Source organism: Chinchilla lanigera, unplaced genomic scaffold (assembly GCF_000276665.1).
Source record: "Chinchilla lanigera isolate Chin_1 unplaced genomic scaffold, ChiLan1.0 scaffold00024, whole genome shotgun sequence".
NCBI classification, from domain to species: Eukaryota; Metazoa; Chordata; class Mammalia; order Rodentia; family Chinchillidae; genus Chinchilla; species Chinchilla lanigera.
Genome location: NW_004955425.1, coordinates 20,581,788 through 20,601,403, shown reverse-complemented (window position 1 = coordinate 20,601,403; position 19,616 = coordinate 20,581,788). Strand labels below are relative to the sequence as shown.

The following is a 19,616-nucleotide window of genomic DNA, read 5'->3' as shown; positions in this document are numbered from 1 at the left end:
GTCGGGGCGGCCGCGCCCTCCCGAGCCGCTGCCTTTCCTGCGCTGGGCTCCGAAGCGGAGCCCACGGCCCGGCCGGCCCGGCTGCCGTCTTCCAAACTGCCGCCAGATGGGAGTGTTCTAAAAGTCTGCTGACTTCCGATCGTTACTCCTGCGGGTCGGCGTCCCGACGTCGGCTGGCAGTGCGGCCCTGGGCCCCGAAGAGCAGAGCTCGCTGGCTCTGTTGCGGGAAGTCTGGTTGGCGTGGGAAGGCCGCAGGGAAACGGGCAGGAGGGGAGGTCGATAGCTGCCGGTCTGTAGTGCGTGTGCGTGCGTGTCCTGCTAAGGGCGCCTTCTGCCACAGAGCCGCACGCCAGCTCGGGCAGCTATGTGCAGCCTTGAATAGAAGCTTACAATGGAAAATGGAAAAAAAAATAGTGGACCGAACATTTGACTTGCTTTTGGTTTTGTTTTTTCTTGAGGTTAGGGATTGGATCTGGGGCCAGATGGTATGTCACTGGGCTAGATCTCCGGCCCCACTGTTCAGTATGTTGAATGTTCCTAAGGCTGTCAGACTTAAAGCCTTCTTGTGATTCAACGTTGCGTTGGCGTTCGGCTTCAGGGCAGAAAGTCAGGGAGAGCTCGGCAGTCTGTGGTAGGGTCTCGGGCTGCCGGTGTGGAGCGTTCTGTAGTCTCTGGACTCTCAGGCAAACAATAGGTGCATTGCAAAGTGTGGGAGCCACATATGGTGGCCCGCAGGTGTACTCCCAGCCTGGGGAGGCTGCAGCAACAAAGGTCACAAGCTCAAGCCCACCCTGCGCATCTTAGTGGTTCAGTGAGATCTGCCTCAAAAATAAAATTCAAAAAGGTCTGGGGAGATAGCTCAGTGGTAGAGTATTCCTGGGTTCACTCCCTAGTACCATAAATACATACATACATACATAAAGTATCCTGGGACAGAGTTTCAAGCTGCAATTGATGTAATATATTAAGGTAGAGAAGATTAAAGACCTAATGGGTGCCTGGTTTGGTGGTATATGCCTGTGATCCCTAACACCTGGGAGGCTGAGACAGGAGGGTCACTGCAAGTTTAAGGCCAGTCTGTGCTATATTGTGAGCTCAATGCCAATCTAAACTACATAGTGAGACCTGGTCTCAAAAAAGCAAAAACAAACAAAAACACCCAAACTGTTGTCCTGAAGGTTACAGGAAGCAACGGCCTGAGGAAGGACAGGGAGAGCACATTGGTCAGCTTAGGCAGCGGAAGAACTGGCGCTGCAGATTTCTGCAGCCAGGAAGGCGCAGCCAGAGAGGCCAGTCTGGCTGTGTTTATATCCCTCCGCGTCACCACTGCGCCGGTGATTGCAGACTCCACACCCAGAGGCTGAAGAGGCCCCCAGTGGGCATCAGGGGTTATCTCCACAGGCTGGTGGGCCGGATTGCACAGGAGCAGCAGCAGCCCTCGGAGTCAGCGAGTAGGACCACTGCCTTGGGGGCCTGGGTCTCCTGCAGCGCCCCCAACTCTCCTGCTTGGGGTTCAGGCTTTTTAGACGTCCAGGCCTCTGCTGTGGCTCATGGCAGGTAGCATTGTTGCTAGTATTGGGGGGATAAATCCAATTTTATTTGTTTTTAAAGCCCATATTATGTTTTTAACATGTATTTTAAAGAATTAAAAACCTACAGAAAGTTTCCAGTGAATATCCATATGCCATACATCTAGATTCACTGTTTGCCATTTCCACACTAATGGTGGGTTTTTTCCCAAGGTGGGTTTTGCTATGATCTCCAGGCTGTACTCAAACTCCTGGGCTCAAGGGATCTTCCCTGCCTCAGCTTCCCAAGTACTGGGAGGATAGGCACCCTAGTGCACAGCTGTAACCTGACCCCTTTCTTCTTCCTCTCTTTCTTCCTCCTCTTTTTTTCTGATGTTGAGATTGAACCCAAAACCTCATGCATACTAGGGAAAGGCTTCATTCCTAGGTTATATTCACAGCCCATTTAAAATTTTTATTTTGGGACAATATCTTCTCTGGTTGTCCAGGCTGGCCTTGAAATTGCAATCTTCCTGCCTCAGCCTCAGCCTCCCTAATGCTGGGATTACAGATATGTGCCACCATACCTGATTTGAGAGCATATAACTTTGAATATTAATAAACTGTTAGGTCTGTTACCTAATAGTAGTTACTGTCCAAGGAAATCTGATTTGTGTTTCTTTAGTCTCAATAACCTTTTTTTTTTTTGTCTTTTTGAGGCAGGGTCTCGCTATGCAGTTCAGGCTGGCCTTGAGCTCACTTTGTAACCCAGGCTGGTCTCGAACTTGCAACAGTCCTCCTGCCTCAGCCTCCCGAGTGCTGGGATTACAGGGGTGCGCCACCATGCCCGGCTAGTCTCAATAACCTTTTGTTTCTACTTAAGAAATTGGACGAAGACATGCATCAAAAAATTGCGAAGGAAATGAACCTCTCTGAAACTGCTTTTATCCGAAAACTGCACCCAACAGACAACTTTGCACAAAGTAAATATGCATTTTATAATCCAGTCCTTTTTTTAAGTAGGAAAATTTATTGGAGAATAGGAATGGGGAACGGGGAGAGACAGGAGGGGTCCCGGGTGCATGGGTTGCCCTAGCCCGTCCTGAAAGACTCCGGAAGTTCCTTTAGGAGGAGGGATGATATTTAAGGCAAGTGCTTCTTCATGATTTATGTGCAGGGAGCAGGTAGCATGGGTTCCTGTTATCTGGGGGGTGTGCAGGGGTTTAGATGTGTCCCCCCAGATTCATGGATTGTACAGAGTTGGGAAGCTGGGCCTGATGGGAGATGGTGGCTTTATGTCATTGCTCTGGAAGTGAGTTTGTTAACTTGAGAGCGAGCTTCTTATAGAAATGAGTTCAGCCCTTTCTTGCTCACCTGCTCAGGCAAAAAAGTGCCCTCCTCCTCCTCTTCCTCTTCTTCTTCTTCTGTTTTTTTTTTGAGGCAGGATCTCACTATGTAGTTCAGGCTGGCCTTGAGCTCACTTTGTAGCCCATGCTGGTCTCAAACTTGCAACAATCCTCTTGCCTCAGCCACCTGAATGCTGAGTTTGATTGGTTTTTGAGACAGGGTCTCAATGTGGATTCTTAGGCTGGCCTCAAACTCATAGTGACCCTCCTGCTTCAGCCTCCCAAGTGCTGAGATTACAGGTATGTGCCACACACCCAGCTAAATTTCTATCCTATGGTGTGCTGTTATAGCAATGTAAAACGGGCTCAGAGGGTGCTGACAAACCCGAAAACTTACCCTCTGGGAGCTGCCAAGGAAGCCTGGGGTGCTTATCTTGTCTGCACGCGTTCTTTCCCATCATGTCTCGGTGCTAATCATGCAACGGAAAGACAGTGTTCAGGGAGGAGAGGAGAACAGAACATTGCACCCTCTTCCCGCACAGGGGTGACCATGTCTCTTCTCCTTTTCCCTCCCAAGGTTCCTGCTTCGGACTGAGGTGGTTCACACCGGCAAGCGAGGTCCCGCTCTGCGGCCACGCCACCCTGGCTTCTGCAGCTGTGCTATTTTACAAAATCAGTAAGATGAATCTCTTTAATGAACCCATCACTTAGCAAGAGCCAATAGTAGAGAATTCTAATTTACTCTTTTAAATTTTTTTTAATTTAAATTTTTATTAGTACATGATCTCAGTGCATAGTGATGGCATTCCTTGTGGGGAGTTGGGCCGAGCACTCGACACATCTTAGTTTACTTCCCTTTTCCCTTCTCCCCCTCCCCGATCTGTGGATGGACCCAGAGGCCACTTCTAAGGTCCAGCTAGTATGAGCTGTGCTGCTGTAAACATGGAAGTGCGAGTGTCCCTGTAATACAATGTCTTGAACTCTTTTGGGAAGACACCTAGAAGGGGAATAGTTGAGTCAAATGGAATTTCTATTTTTAGTTTTGTGAGGAATCTCCATCTGATTTCCATAGTGGTTGTGCTAGTTTACACTCCCACCAGCAGTGTTGAAGGGCTTCTTTATCCCCAGAACCTCACCAGAACTTCTTTTTTTTTTCTTTTTTTTTCTTTTTTTTGGTTTTGGTTTTTTTCCAGTACCGGGAATCGAACTCACAACCTTGTGCTTGCCAGGCAGGCACTGTACCGCTGAGCTAAATCCCCAGCCCCACAGAACTTGTTATTGTTTGACTTCTTCTTCTTTTTTTTTTTTTTTTGGTCTTTTTGAGACAGGGTCTCACTATGCAGTTCAGTCAGGCTGGCCTTGAGCTCACTTTATAGCCCAGGCTGGTCTCGAACTCTCAACGATCCTCCTGCCTCAGCCTTCCGAGTGCTGGGATTACAGGTGTGTGCCACCACGACCGGCTCTTTTTGACTTCTTGATGATAGTCATTCTTTGAAGAATATTTTACAGAAACATGATGGGAGAATAAAGGATTAGTTTACACATTGTTGTTTTCACTAAAAATGTTATACACACTGAGGTCAAATAAGTGGTCAAAGGTATATCCATTCCATGGAAGGATATTAGATCAGCCTGTGTGGAATTTAAATCATATTCTTATGTGGAGCTTGGTTTCCTCAAGAGAAACCTGATTTGTTCCTGTTGTTGAGAAACCACATGTGTCCTCACTGCTGGGCATGTCTTAGACTGACAGAGTTTGTAACTCCCTAGTTACTGTTGGTAAATACTTAAAACTCTGCATAGAAAACACGGAGACAGTTGCACACAGTAGCTTTAATTAACAGCCTCAGTCCACAGAGGAGGAAGTGTGGGTGGAAGGAGGCAAGGTAAGGAGCACAGGGCACAGTGTGAGCAGCTGGGAGCTGAGGTACGGGACTGCGAGGGCAGTGCCGAGTCCCATCAGTGTGTCCCTAGTCCCCAAGGCAGAGTCCAGTGAGGGTTTTCTCCACTTTAGACCCCAGAAACCCAAAGCAGGGCCCCCATCATAGCAGAAGACAGCACTGTCAGAAAATCTCAAGAAAACACAAAGGTGGCTGGAACCGACACCCACATCACAAAGCTCATCTTCCCGTTCTTGACAGACAACATGAACAGCACCCTCACCTTCACCACCCTGAGCGGGGAACTGAAGGCCAGCAGGGCCGAAGGTGGGGTCGTCCTGGACCTGCCTCTCTACCCTACGCAGCAGCAGGTCAGCTCTGCCTCGTTACTGCCCCGCTGTCTACAACCCTCCACTTGCCTATCTTACAGTGATTTCGTCTTTTTTCCCTTCTAGGACTTCCATGAAGTGGAGAATTTGATAAAGGTTGGTGAAAAGACTCAGATCTGAGCCTGTGGGATTTGGTCATTGCTTAGTGTTTGAACACAAAGGTTTGATGTGATTTGCACCCCAAAGATAAGCCACCTGCCGCTGTACATGCTCCAGCCGAGGCCCGATGAACACTGCACAGGGCGTTCAGCTGTAATTTTAATACTCAGCCTTTTGGCGAGAAGGCTGACCGCTTTTCCTTGTCATTCATTCCTGAGCAGTAGGGCTGGGGACGCGGCGCCTTGTAGAGTGCCCTCCACCGTGTGCAAGGCCCTGGGTGCTGTGTCCAGCACCACAAAGAAAACCAAATCCATGTGAGCCTCTTTGGTGGTTTGCAGGGAGAGAGGCTGCCTAGCCCTTGCGGGAGGGAGACTGGAGGGAGGCGGGAGGGAGGGAGAGGACATCATCTCCGGAGACCGGCCTCAGAGGAAGGAGTGCTGGCTTCTGTCCATTTCTAGCTGCCAGAAGAGACATAGGCCCGGGGCTCGGGGAGGAGAGCTGAGGATTTCTGGCAGAAAAACTCAGTCCGTGAAATTCATACAAAGTGGAGGGAAGACGGAGACTGCCTGGCAGCCATGGGTGTCCCCAGTTTCTGTGGCAGAGGATGGGGTGGAGGTGGGAGGGCTGTGCTTTGACAGAGGAGACCAGGGAAGTGTGAGTCCCTCCCAGAGCAGGTGAGATACCTGGCCTGGTCCCGTCATAGGGCTTGTGTGGCTATAGGTCTTAATAATAGTGATAGTAAGGCTGGGCATGGTCATGTACACCTGTAGTCCCAGCACTTGGGAGGCTGAGGCAGGAGGAGCAATTCAAGTTCAAGGCCAGCTTGAACTACATAGTGAGACCCTGTCTCAAAAAAAAAAAAAAGTTATAATAATAGAGAACATTTTGAGAGTCTCCTATGTCCAGTAGAATGTCACTCGTGCTATCCCATTTAATGCTTAGTGTCACCAGCAAGGCAGGTGCTACAGTTGTCCTATACCAGGCCTGGAGAGCAGAGCAGCCCCAGATGCCCAGGCGCTCCGTGTGCAGAGAAGGAAGGACAGGGCAGGGACTATGAGGAGAAAAAGGCAGATCTGTAAAGTGGTCTCTTGTGGGTCTATGAAGTTTCTCAGTGAATTCTCTTTTCTTTTTTCTTTTTTTTTTCTGGTACTGGGAATCGAACTCATGACCTTGCGCTTGCCAGGCAGGCACTGTGCCACTGAGCTAAATCCCCAGCCCCTCTCAGTGAATTTTCAGCTATAGTATTTATAGTACCTTTAGTGCTTTGCTTCTTCTCATTGTCAAAGAGCATAAGTGAGCATCCTGGATTCTGTTTCTGCAGCCAGTCCCCTCATGACCTGAGTTTCAGAGCCAAATTTGTGAACAAACTGCTTTAAGCACTTTGGTAAGAACATGGAGAATACATTTGATCTTACCCATAAGGCCAAGAAGCGACAGAAGCGATAGAAAATAACGATGAACCTTGTTTGTGATAGAGAGAACTTAACCTACTTTCTCCAAGCCTCAGGCTCAGCATTTGCAAAGTGACATGATAAAGGGTTATTTATCATGACTGCTGTCATGTTGTCTGCTCCCTGGAGACTGGCATGAAGATTTCCAGCAGAGAAATAAACTTTCAGGGTAACAGATGAACCCACACACAGCGGGGTGGTCAGAGACGGGAAGTCCCCACACAGCAGATAGGATCTGACTGAGGAGTCTCCAGTTCTCAGAGAGGTGCCACTGGCCAGCTCATGGTCGCAGGCATAAAGCCCAGGTGCCACCCAAGGCAGAGGGAGGACAGCGCCATGGGACTTTATGCACTGCGGCCTTCACAGGGGCTGGAGAAGCTGAAGCCACTTCCTGAAGGTGGCACAGTCACCTTGTAATCATCTCCACTGGTGGCTAGGGCAGTGCCGGACGGTGACCTGGAGGGGGGCTGTCCCCTCAGGGTCTCCCTCAGTGCCCAGGCCATCAACACACACACAGACAGCGTTCTTGGACTTGGGCACGATAAGTGCAGTCTTTGGTAGAGTGAGAGAGTTATCTTAAGAAAATGTTGTGTCCTTGGACTTGCCACTTGCTTCAATTCCTGTCACTCTGTCAGCCATGAGTCCCGGCATGTAGAACATTCTAGAAGCGGCTGCAGCTTCTGCACATGCCTTACTTCCTGTGCTCCTCAAGTGACTGTAAGAGGTGGGCACGAGGCCCCCACCCACAGAGACCATTAACAGTAGGGGTTTCAAGCTTTGATTCCAGGGCCACACAGACCTGGGTCAAGGTGCGTGCTTGTGTGTGTGTGAGAGAGAGAGAGAGACAGAGAGAGACAGAGAAAGACTGGGAGAAACTGGCCATGTGAGGGAGCGGTGTGTATTGAGCACTTGTGGGCAGAGGCTCTCTGCCATAGGGTCAGATAAGTGGCCCTGAAAGGAAACTGGACATCCTGGAGCAAGCCCACAGCCCTGAACCTGAGCTGGGGACACAGGTGACAGTGGGGGCTGGCTCAGGGAGAGCTCATCCTGTTTGTGGGGCTTGAGGACTTGACCTGGGCGTGCTCCTGAAGAGCTTTTTGTTCTGTGTCCACAGGCGGCCATAGGCGACACGCTGGTCCAGGATGTCCGCTATTCTCCAGATACCCAAAATCTCCTTGTCCGGCTCAGTGATTCCTACGACAGGTAACTGCCCTTCTGCACCGCGCAGCACTGTGGGGAGGCTGAGCCCCCACTTCTACTCTGGCTTGGTCTCCCGTGCGGTGGGCAAAGAACCAAGGCAGAGAGGTTCTTTCCCTCGGGGAGACAGTGTGGCTGCCCGCCCTCCACTGAGCTGTGGGGCGACAGGGCCCCGACTGCACTCTCTGTGCGCGCTTTGACCTGATCCACCCCCTTTTGGAACCAGGTCGTTTCTGGAGACCCTAAAAGTGAACACGGGGACTCTGACACAAGTGGAGAACACGGGGAAGGTGAAAGGACTTATTCTCACCCTCAAAGGAGAGCCTGCTGGGCACACCCAAACGTTTGACTTCTACTCCAGATATCTTGCCCCCTGGCTTGGTGTGGCGGAAGACCCTGTAACAGGTACTTCTTCCTTGGGTTTAGGGGAAGGTTAAGCATGGAAGAGGAGATTAACAATTAGCTGCGTAAGTGTCCTTCATGTGACCTTTCAGGTTGCTTCTTTGCTGTTGTTTTATTTCTTTTGCGACAGGGTCTCACTATCTGGTTCAGGCTGGCCTTGAACTCTTGGTGATCCTCCTGCCTCGGCCTCCTCCTGAATGATGGGGTTACAAGCATGCGCTACCACGCCCATCCGAGATTGCTTGGGTTTGGAGTGGCTTCTGCTTCACTATATCTCCCCTTCCTCCCCCATCCTGTCCCCAAAGTCTCATGGGAAAAGCACAAAATAAAGGAAGCAGATAGGCCGGTCAAACTTTGGAGCCAGACAGCCTGAATTTGCATTCCTAGTTTTCTGCTTCTCAACCTTGGGCAAGAGACAAGTGTTTAAACCTCACTTCCTTTTCCTATAAGATGTGGATGACACCCCACAGAGTTACATAAACACAGTGCATGTTAAGTTCTTGCTACAGGGCCTCGTGCATGGTAAGGAACAGCCCAGTAACTATTAGCTGGTTTAATAACCAACCAGCACCGCCCACCAGTGGGAAGGAGAGGTATGACTCCATGGAGGGGCAGGACTACCACACCTCTGCAGGATTTTTATCCTGTTTGAAAACTCTGGGTGGGCACAGGGTCACATGCCTGGAATCCCAGTGACTTGGGAGGATGAGGCAGGAGCATGCCGAGTTCAAGGCCAGCCTGGGTGACTTAGTGAGACTGTCTCAAAATAAAAAAGGCGGGGGTGTAGTTCAGTGGTAGAGCATTGCCTAGCACGTGCAAGGCACTGCGTTCTTTGCAGCAGAGAGAGAAGGCGGGGGCGAGGTGGGGATGCTCCATGGGGAGGCGTCCATGCAGGACAGGGTCTAGGCCAGAGGAGGCTGGGCAGAAGATTTGCAGCTCTGGCCTGGTCAGATGGTAGGGGCCAGGATGGCTTAGTTACTCTCTGAGGAACAAAACACATGAAACTCAAAGCTCAGCAAACAAGCACTTTTAAAGACTCAGGAAAATGCCCGCCAGCGTTCAGACACCCGGCTCAGCCTCTCCCCACGGAAGAGAAGCTCTGAGCAGAGTCACACGCACACAGCTGCTGCCCAGAGAGTTTAACTGGCACAGAATGCGAGGGTTTTTTTCTCCCATAGTGTTCTTTTTTAGGGTGTGAAGGTCCTTGGACCATGATGACCCAGGCTTGTAGGTTTGCTAGGGACCGAGGGGTTCTGAGAATGCAGATTTTTATTGCTAACACCAGACCAGACTTGGGCAGATCAAGATGGTCATGCCGACCAACTTGGACATCTCACAATAGTTAATGCATTTTTCTGAGTGGGAGGTTTTGTTTCCTACCCTTTTCTCTTCCAAAGACCTTTCTGTCAGTAATAACTTTACATTTCCTTCTTTTTTTTTTTTTTTTTTTTTTTTGGTCTTTTTGAGACAGGGTCTTGCTATGCAGTTCAGGCTGCCCTTGAACTCACTTTGTAGCCCAGGCTGGCACTGAGTAATCCTCCTGCCTCAGCCTCCCAAGTGCTGGGATTATAGGCACGGGCCACCATGCCCAGATATACCTTCTTTTCTTCTTTCTCCTCCCTGTACCTTTTTCTCTCCCTCTCTTCTTCCCTCTCTTTCTCCCTCTTTCCTTTCTTCCTTTTTCAGTACGAGGGGTTGAATACAGGGCTCACACATGCTAGGCAAGTGCTTTGCCTCTGAGCTGCATCCTCAGCCCTGTTTGTTTGTTTGTTTTTGAGACAGAGTCTCACTATGTAGTCAGGCTGGTCTCGAACTTGCACTGATCCTTGTGCCTCAACCTCCTGAGTGATGGGATTACAAGCGTTCAACACCACAATAGACAGTACTGTAAAGTTAGATCAGAGATTAGAGATGAAAATGAAGAAACAAAACCAGATATTTTGGCGCATGCCTGTAATCCCAGCACTAGGGGGCTGACATGGGAGAACTGAAAGTTCGAGACCAGCCTGGGCTGCAGAGCAAGTTCAAGGCCGGGATCAGCTGTGTAGTGAGATGCTGCCTCCAAGACAAAAGTAAATAATAAGCTGGGACCCAATCACGTGAAGGAAATACCTGACTAGGAAGGAACTTCTTTTGGTTCCCAAAGCCCGGGAACGCTAGCTGGGTGGAAGCGGTGGCTCTTGTCAGAGCTCTCAGCTTCCCTTGCACGTGTCCCCTAGGAGGAAGGAGATGCTCTTCCCAGAAAGCTGTAGGGGGATTTTGCGAAGGCCTTGATCTTCCCAAAGGGCCGACAGTGCACTGGTGGACAAGAATTAAAATGTGCAGTCTAACTTGGCCTGCAGGGCCAGAAACTCGGTAGATGCATCATCTGGGAATCTTATTCGTAAATTCATTCATTTCTCTCTCTTTGGTCCTTTTCTCTCCTTCCTACCTTTCTCTGCGTCTTTTTTTTCCTGGTACTGGGGATTCAACCCATGATCTTTCAACTAAGATGCACCCCAGCAGGCCCTCATTCTTGATTTAGGTCCTGCTGAATCACTAAGTTGCCAAGCTGGGCTCAGACTTGTAATCTTCCTGCCTCAGCCTCGCAGAGCCCTGGAATTGCAGGCAAGTGCCACTCCCCGTGGCTCTGTGTCTTCTTTCCTAGTTTTGTGCGTAATTCCACACATCCCTGTGGCCCAGTCAGCATAATGATCAAATGCTGTAAGGATAGTCGAGGCAGATAAGTGACTGAGATTCCTGACCAACCTCCCTCACAGGCGCCTGCTTCTCTCCTTCAGGAGTTGCGCACACTGTTCTCAGCGGCTACTGGTCCCAGCAGCTGGGGAAGAAAGACATGCGTGGTAGGTCTGCTCTTTTCCAGTTTCTGTTTATTTGGCTAACTTTATTTATTTATTTATTTTTTGGTTTTTCTCTGGTACCGGGAACCGAACTCACGACCTTGCGCTTGCCAGGCAGGCGCTTTGCCGCTGAGCTAAATCCCCAGCCCCTATTTGGCTAACTTTAAACTAGTGGCCCTCTCCTAGGTACATGTCCCTTGAAAATGTAGTAAAATATTCTGTCACTCAGGGGAAACAGCCCTTTACACCCTCAACTGTCACCTGCGTATCCTGCACCCCAGGCTCCTCTGCCTCGGCCTCACCAATAGACACTTGGGGCTCAGTCAGGGCTCAGTAAGACGGGTGAATGGCATCGGTTTGCTGTGTGTCTTTGGCCCAGAGAGGTTATTGATAATGTGATAATAGATGAGCCTTAAGTTTTTTATATGGCTGTCATAACACAGGATTGAGTCAGACTGACAATTTCCAGACCAAGTTCCCTACGGGCGAGCATGGCGCTGGGGCAGAGAAGAGAGACTGGCCAATGGAGGCTGCACCCTCTGGCCTTGGAGCAGGAGGGCGACCCCAGGCCTGGTGCGCTGCCTTCCTGGGAGCCTTGGGCTGAGGTGATTCTCTCCTGATGAGTCTGGTTCTTCTCCTCACGTGAAGGAAATACCACATCTGTCTGCTTGGCATGTGTGGTTGCTTAAGTACAGGGGTGATTGAAAATACAGTGAAAGCTTAAATTGTAAAATTTGTCTACGGTAAAAGGCACATTGGCATTAACCCCCTCAAAACACTGCCCCTCCCCTTGAACACACTCAGCCCATTGTTTTTGAAGCAGCTCGAAGTCCTCGTTCATGTCTCAATGAGGTGTGATCAAAACTAGGTGCCGAGTGCCACCCAGCAAAGGCAGGCTGGTGGAGACACTACGTGCGTCCTTACTCACCAGGCCTGGCACCGTGCACCTCCTGGCTCTTCCCAGGGTCAGAATGACCAGGAAAGGTGAACGTTCTGAATCAATTCAGGATGTCAGGGCAGCCACAATAGTGCAACTGAAGACACTCATGAAAGAGGACTTCCAGAAGTGCTTTGGAGAGTGGCAGGAATGATGGGATAGGTGTGTTCTGAGCTGGGGGAGCATTTTGAGGGGGGTTAATGGCAATGTGTCTTTTACTGTTATGAAAGTTACTTAAACACACTATTTTTCCTGAGAGCTTGTTTGGAGGTTCTAGCAGGGGAGCGCAGCTCCTCATATACCCTTGACCCAGGAATGGTCCTCCTCTATCGGGGTGGTCATCCTCCTCCACCGAGTGCGAAGCTTCGGGAAGGACACATATGGAGCATTGAGGGAGGAAGGGGACACCCGCGTAGGCAGCCAGCTCAGCCGAATCAACCCTGATGATCAATGGGGTGACAAATGTCGCAGCCAGATCACCCTCACATCCACACACGGTATTTTTCTAATCACACCTTGTACATTATGAGTAAGCCAGCCCTCTCTGTTGTGTTCAGAGCCGAAAAGATGAGTCCTTTAAAGAAGGGCCAGGAGCACCCCTCCTCCTCTTCTTAGGCTTCCGGTCCCTGCGTCTCTTTTTCCCACTGGTGGCTTTCTGCTGGAGGAGGCTGTGCATAGGCTGTAGCTGGGGTGTTAGAGGGAGTAGTAGGGAAGTGATGAGGAAGAGGTTCAGGAAGGGAAGAGGTGAGGCTGTGTGTTCTGTGGATCAAATCCAGTTTGTGACCCTGTGGGCAGATAAAGAAATTTATTCTTTGCAGTGTCCTGGATGTTAGGCCTGAAATCTCAGCACTGGGAGGCTGAGGCAGGAGGATCGCTGTGAGTTTGAGGCCAGCCTGGGCTACATAATGAATTCAAACCAGCCAGAACTACGCAGTGAGACCCTGTCTCAAAAAACCAAAAGGAGAAAGAAAGGAAAAGAAAGAAAGGGAGAAAGACCCGGGAGGACTCAGAGTGGGTGTTCGCTACAGAAGGTGGGAAAATGCGCCTCCTCTGTGTCTCCTGCTGTTCTCTCCAGCCTTTCAGTGCTCTGCGCGAGGAGGAGAGCTGGCCATTTCCCTGCGCCCGGACGGACGCGTGGACATCAAGGGCGGCGCGGCCGTGGTGGTGGAAGGCGAGCTGACGGCCTAGGGACGCCAATGCCTGCAGCGGCCCGCCTCTCCCCACACGAACCTAGAGAATGGGGGCCGCGCTGGCGGAGAGTCAGTCCTGTGTCCGCACTAGTGAACTAACGCAGCTCGGGCGCCACCCAGAGCGAACCCAGGGCCAGGCGGGGATGGAGCCCCAGGCCTGCCTGAGAGCCCCGCCGCTGAGCCGCAGCCCGCCTTCCCGGAGTGCTTTTGGGTGCAAGTAACCTGGAGAGAGTATCGCTGCCCCTTCTTGGATTATGACTTCCAGTCAGGGAAGGAACACTACCTCTAGGAAGAGTGAGGCTCGAACTTCGGTGTGAGGCCACAATGTGGGCTGTGGCTGTGGCTGTGGCTCAGTGGCAGAGCTCTTGCCTTGTGTGCACAAGGCCCTGGGTTCGATCCCCGGCACCACAAAGGAAAAAAAAAAGGCTTGGGTAGCCCAGCTTCTGCTTGGCAAGCACAGGTCCTGAGTTGAGTCCCAGTATAAAAAAAAAAAGATTCAATGACCATGTGGCCCATGTGGACATGTAAGTGACATACTAAGAAAAAAATTGTGATAAGCTATAAAGCTTTAGCAAGGTTATGTTTTTTTTTTTTTTTGGTACCAGGAATCGAACTTACGACCTTGCACTTGCCAGGCAGGCGTTGTGTCTCTGCTAAATCCCCAGCCCCCCAATGTTGTGTTCTGACTATAGAGAATATGAATTTGTACAGAAAAACATGAGCTGTGAAAATAGATCATGCGTGTGAGGTCAGATTGAAAGTAATCTTAATGAAGCTAAAATAGAATCTCCCTTACTGTTGCACTCATGTATAACAATGAAAAATTCAGACAAAGCCCCGAACGTTAAACAGATGTGAATTAGGGTATTTCCTGTGATAGTAAAATTAAACACTAAAATGATCTAAACACTAAAATTAAACACCAGAATTAAATTAAACACTAAAAAAACTCAGTCTCTTTCTTGACATGTGGCCTTAAAATGCTGACTCAAAGGAATTTTTCTCAGCTAGGAGGGGTAGTGCACATCTGTTATACTCGAACTCTGGGAGGCTGAGGCAGGAGGATCACAAGCCAGAGTCCAGACTAGGTAATTTAGCAGTTCACCAAGGTCTCATCTCAAAAAATAAAAAAAGGGCTGGGAGTGTAGCTCAGTGCCAAGGCCCAGGGCTCAATCCTTAGAGAGAGGTGGGATGGGGTGGATTTTTTTTTAATTAAACATTTTTTTTTTAATTTTAAAGAGAAAAAATAAAATTTCAGAACAAGATAACAGGAAGATAACAATGCTTAATACATTGTGTATTATTATCTTTAAATTAGTTACTGAGAATATAAGATATCAGCATTTAATTGTCCAAACAATATTAGCACAAACCTCTAACCACAATAAAATAAATTTTAACATAGCTATAAATTCAATTAAATGTAAAATATTGAATACCTATTGTTGACTTTAGAGTAGGGTCTTTTTTGAGTACCCAAGAGTGTTTTGAGGTGATCTTAATGAAAGCCAATTCTCAGTCTTTCCCAAAACGGCAAGCTAGTGGATAATTCTGCGGCGTTCTGCATTTTTCACCTTAATTGGTACCATGCTTTCTGTTTTTAGAATGTCTGTCTGTCTGTCTATCTTTTGATACTAGGGACTGAACTGAGGACTTTTGCACTGAGCTTTTTCATCAGCCTTTTTTATTTTGAGACAAGGTTGTATTACATTGCCCAGGCAGGTCTCTGGCTTGTGACCCTCCTGCCTCAGCCTCCAAGAGTGCTGCAATTAGACATGTGCCACCACACCCTACTATTTTTTTTGAGATAGGATCTCAATAATTTGCACAAACGGGGTTTGAACTTGCTTTTCCTGCCCTAGCCCCCAAGTTCTGGGATTGCAGGCGTGTGTGACCCCACCTGGCTTCTTGGGTTGTTTCTTGCAGGAAAGTTGCTGGTTGTAGCACATGTGTTAACTTTTCATCCTATGTTTTCAAACCACGTGTTCACTTTTTTATATTTGTTTTTTGTTTTTTTCTCACTATGGACCTCAGACTGACCTCAAACTCTGGTGGTCCTCCTGCCTCAGCCCGAGTGCTGGGATCACAGGTGTACACCGCCACGCCCGGTTCATGTTCACTTTTGTAAGAGATTTTTCCTGATGCTGTGCATTTAGCCATGGACAGCACAGTCAGAACAGCCAGAGAGACAGGTGTGATGGCACACACCTGTAATCCCAGCACTCAGGAGGCTGAGGCAGGAGGATCACCATGAGTTTGAGACCAGCCTGGGCTACAAAGTGAGCTCAGGGCCAGCCTGAACTGCATAGCAAGACCCTGTCTCACAAAGACAAAAACAAAACAAAACCAACAAACAAAAAACCCAGCCAGAGATGCCTACTGTGTTTACACAGCCCTGGCAGCTGGGTGGGAGTGGGGTCTGTGAGATGCTACCCGGGACGCAGGGTGGGGGAGGCTGGGCTCCCTGACTCAGAGGCAAACAGGAAGGCAGCAGCAGCCTGGGGCAGGAGGGGCGCAGACCCTCAGGGACTGGTGCATTTCCTGCTGCCCTGGGCACAGCAGGGTGGAGGGATTTAAACTCCAGTTGCAGCACAGTGTTCACCTGCGTCTGCTGCCTCTTCCATCTCCAGCCTGCTAGGCTGGGAGAGAGCAGGGAGAGCTGCAGAGATGCACCCTAGCGCCAGCTTGATGTGGCCATGTGTTGAAGGCAGTCGGCATCCCTTGGTGTGTCAGATAAGACAAGTGTACACTGAAGTATGAACATCTACAACATCACAGTGGCTTAAAATAGCACACAATTAGACCAAGTGTGGAGGCTGAGGCAGGAGGATCACTGCAAGTTGAAGGCCAGCTGGGGCTGTGTAGTGAGCCTGGACTACATAACAAAACCCTATCTCACAAAAGCAAAAAGCAGTTATACCCACTCACTCCGCTGTCTAGCACAGACCAGGAGCGCTGCACTCTGTAGGGAGACACGGACCCAGATGGCTTTTCTTGCTGCCATCCTGACATGTGGCCTCCATGGGTGCACACCTATAATCCCAGTACTTGGGAGGCCGAGGCAGGAGGATCACCATGAGTTTGAGGCCAGCCTGGGCATCTTAGTTACTTTTCTCTCATTGCTCAGACAAAATACCTGATGCCCAAAATTTAAGAGAGGAAAGGTTTACTTAGCTCACAGTTTGTGGAGGTTTCAGTCCATAATCAGCTGGCTCCAAGGCAGAGTGGCATGGTGAGGGACAACAGCCCAAGGCAGCAGAAGACAGCAAGGTAACAAGCGCAAAGGGGTGGGGCGGGGCAGGCAAGTGAGCTTCTTCTTCCCTGACACTGTGAGCAGGTTGCTCCCACCCACACCGTCATGGTGCCCTCCTCCTGCACAGGCTCAGGATGTGTACAGAGTGAGGACCTGGCCCTGACCCTCTGCTGAGTCCCTTAGTTAACTTCTAAATTTCTCAATTGACACAGTGTATCAACCATTACACTGGGCTGCATAGTGAGTTCAAGGCCAGCCTGGACTGAACAGCCAGACCCTGTCTCAAAAGAGAAAAGAAAATTCAATTTGAGTTTTAGAGGGGGTGTTCAAGGCAAAGCACTGTGGAGCAGATTATTTTCTTCCCATTTGCTCACGTGTTTGGAAAGTCAAACTGCAGTCAGAGAGCTGCTTGGTGAGTGTGGAACTAGAATGGATTGAAACAAGACAGGTGTGGTGCAGACGCGGTGAGCTTCCGCACTCACCCGTCCTGTACGCCGTTTACCTGGACTTGGCAACATGTGATCAGGTTGGGCAAAGGCGGTCTTGGTGTTTGACATGTTTAGTGTTAGAACAACCACTGTCCCCAACTTCTTCTAGTGTGTAACAGGACAATGGTGCTGTGCAGGACCGCAGAAAGAAATGACAGGGCTGGGGCTATGAATGGTGCATTTGTCTGCTGTGCTTTTAGGTGATTTGTGAGATTTTCAAGGATAAATTTGTTGTTTTGTTTTGTTTGTTTTGAGACAGGGTCTTGCTATGTGTTCAGACTGGCCTTAAACTCACTATGTAGCCCAGGCTGGCCTCGAACTCACAGTGATCCCCCTCCCTCAGCTTCTCAAACACTGGGATTACAGGTGTGCGCCACCACACGCAGCTTCAAAGATAATTTTGGTGACATTCAATTTTTGTTTGTTTGGTTTGGTTTTGAGACAGGGCCTCGGTATGAGACTCATGCTGGCCTTGAACTTATTTTGTAGCCCCGGCTGACATCAAACTCACAGAGATCCTCCTGCCTCAGCCTTGGGCGTGCTGGGATTACTGGTGTGCGCCACCACATTTGGCTTAATTTTTGCTTTATGGACGTGGTAGTCTGTCTCCAGAGTGGCTCCCAGTGACCCCACCTTCTCCCACTCAGAGCCTTCTGCACCAGTGCACGTCCCTCCTGAGCCTTGGTTAGGAAAGGGGGTGTATCTGTTTTGTTTGGCTTAGGGGTGTGGGATCTGGTTGCCCTGGGGGAAAACAGCTATTTCATCTTGAGCAGCCTGGGGAAGAGGCCCAGGTGGCAGTCAACTTGAGGCCTCCAGCTGACAACCATGTAAATTGGAGGTGGGTCTTGCGGGCTCCAGGCTACTGCAGTCCTGCTGACAAGTGTACCACAGCCTTTGGAAAGACTGAGCCAGAGGCATCTAGTTAGGCTGGCCTAGTTTTGTTCTATTTTGTTTTTTTAAATGAGGCTGGTCTTGAACTCAAGGCAATCCTCCTGCCTCAGACTCCTGAGTGCTGAGATTACAGGCATGCGGCTCCACGCCCGGCTAATTTTCTCTTTTTTGATTGTATATGTGTACACGCGTGTGCGTAATTTTCCCAGAGCGGGCTGTTTTCCCGAGTTCTCTCAGGGTGGGAATCCGCCCGCTACAGCTCCCTGAGTCCTGCTAGTCAGGCGCCCCGCTGGGATGTGGATCTCAGCCTCAGGCAGAGCTGCGCCAGGATGCTGGCGTGGGCAGCTGCAAAGCTTAAGAGCAGCAGACAGGGCTGCTCCTGGGGAACTGTTCTAAGCAGGAGCCCAGGCTCGCTGCGGCCGGCCAGGGCAGTGGGCACCGCCGCTGCTCCCATTGGGGCACAGGCGGGCAGACACAAGGGCGGGCGGGGCTCAGAGAGACCAGAGCACAAGGGACTGAGCGGTGCGGGCACGGAGGTGGGGGGCATGGGCTTTGTCTCGATTGTCTACACCTAGAAAGCTCTTGCGAGGTCCTGTGGGGGCAGAGAGAGACATGCAAACCCATCATTTTAAACTAGTCATCCAGTTGAATAGACGACATGTGATTTTCAAGGGGTAGATCAATAATACTGAAAATTGTTTTTTTTTTTTTTCAGACAGTGTCTCGCTATGTTAGCTCAGACTGTCCTTGAACTCACTTGGTAGCCCAGGCTGGCCTTGAGCTCAACAGCCATTCTCCTGCCTCAGCCTCCACTACCAGCTAAATTTTAATGGTTTAAAAAACACTGGCCAGGCATGGTGGTGCATGCCTGTAATCCCAGAACTGGAGAGGTTGAGGTAGGAGGATCATTGCAAGTTCAAAAACAGCCTAGGCTACAAAGTGAGCTCAAGGCCAGCCTGACTTGCATAGCGAGACCCTGTCTCAAAAAAGACAACAAAACAAAACAAAACAAAACAAAACACCAGGAAGCCAGGCATGGTGACACATACCTGTAATCCTAGCACTGGAGAGGCTGAGGCAGGAGGATCCTTGAGAATTCGAGACCAGCCTGGGCTATAAAGTGAGATCAAGGCCATCCTGAATTGAATAGTGAGACCCTGTCTCAAAAAGACACACACACACACACACACACACACACACACACACACAAAACCCAAAACAAAACAAAAAAACAGCAGTAAGAATAACTTTCGGGATCTGGCATGGTGGCGCACATCTGTGATCTCAGCAGTCAGGAGGCAGAGGCAGGAGGATCACTGAGAGTTCAAGGCCAGCCTGGACTACAGAGTGAATTCAAGGACAGTCTGAGCTACATAGTGAGACCCTGTCTCAATGAAACAAAACAAAACAGACCATTAAAACTTACAGAAAGCATTTGCAGTCATCCATTGTGGATGGGGAAGGGTGGACTGTAATTCTCCTGGTGTCCCCGAAGTTGGCATCAGTACCACCTGACTGCTTATAGAAATGCATATTCACAGGCTTTGTTCCAGACCAATGGAATCAGAAACTCTATGGGTAGGTGCAACAGTTTGGTTTCTTTTTTGTTTTGTTTTGTTTTGTTTGAGACAGGATCTCACTCTGAAGTTCAGGCTGGCCTTAAAGTCACTGTATAGCCCAGGCTGGTCTCAAACTCATAGCAATCCTCCTGCCTCAGCCTCCCAAGTGGGGGGACTACACGCATG

At 49.7% G+C, this 19,616-nt stretch overlaps 1 protein-coding gene across 10 annotated transcripts in view; it reads left to right on the top strand.

Annotated features, from left to right (window-relative positions):
• The window catches only part of Pbld (phenazine biosynthesis-like protein domain containing), a 56,693-nt gene that overhangs the window by 19,585 nt on the left and 17,492 nt on the right, over positions 1-19,616 (top strand). For 7 of the 10 annotated variants that reach the window (XM_005385984.2, XM_005385985.2, XM_005385987.2 and 4 more), the window contains 8 exons: positions 2,392-2,491; positions 3,432-3,530; positions 4,996-5,105; positions 5,190-5,219; positions 7,788-7,876; positions 8,097-8,275; positions 11,053-11,115; positions 13,125-13,645. In XM_005385984.2, coding sequence (XP_005386041.1) covers positions 2,392-2,491; positions 3,432-3,530; positions 4,996-5,105; positions 5,190-5,219; positions 7,788-7,876; positions 8,097-8,275; positions 11,053-11,115; positions 13,125-13,237 — 783 coding nt within the window. In that variant the 3' untranslated portion in view covers positions 13,238-13,645. Of the gene's footprint in view, positions 1-242; positions 1,558-2,391; positions 2,492-3,431; positions 3,531-4,995; positions 5,106-5,189; positions 5,220-7,787; positions 7,877-8,096; positions 8,276-11,052; positions 11,116-13,124; positions 13,646-19,616 lie in introns of those variants that run through there. The other 3 variants (XM_013514829.1, XM_013514830.1, XM_005385991.2) reach the window with 2 other exon arrangements.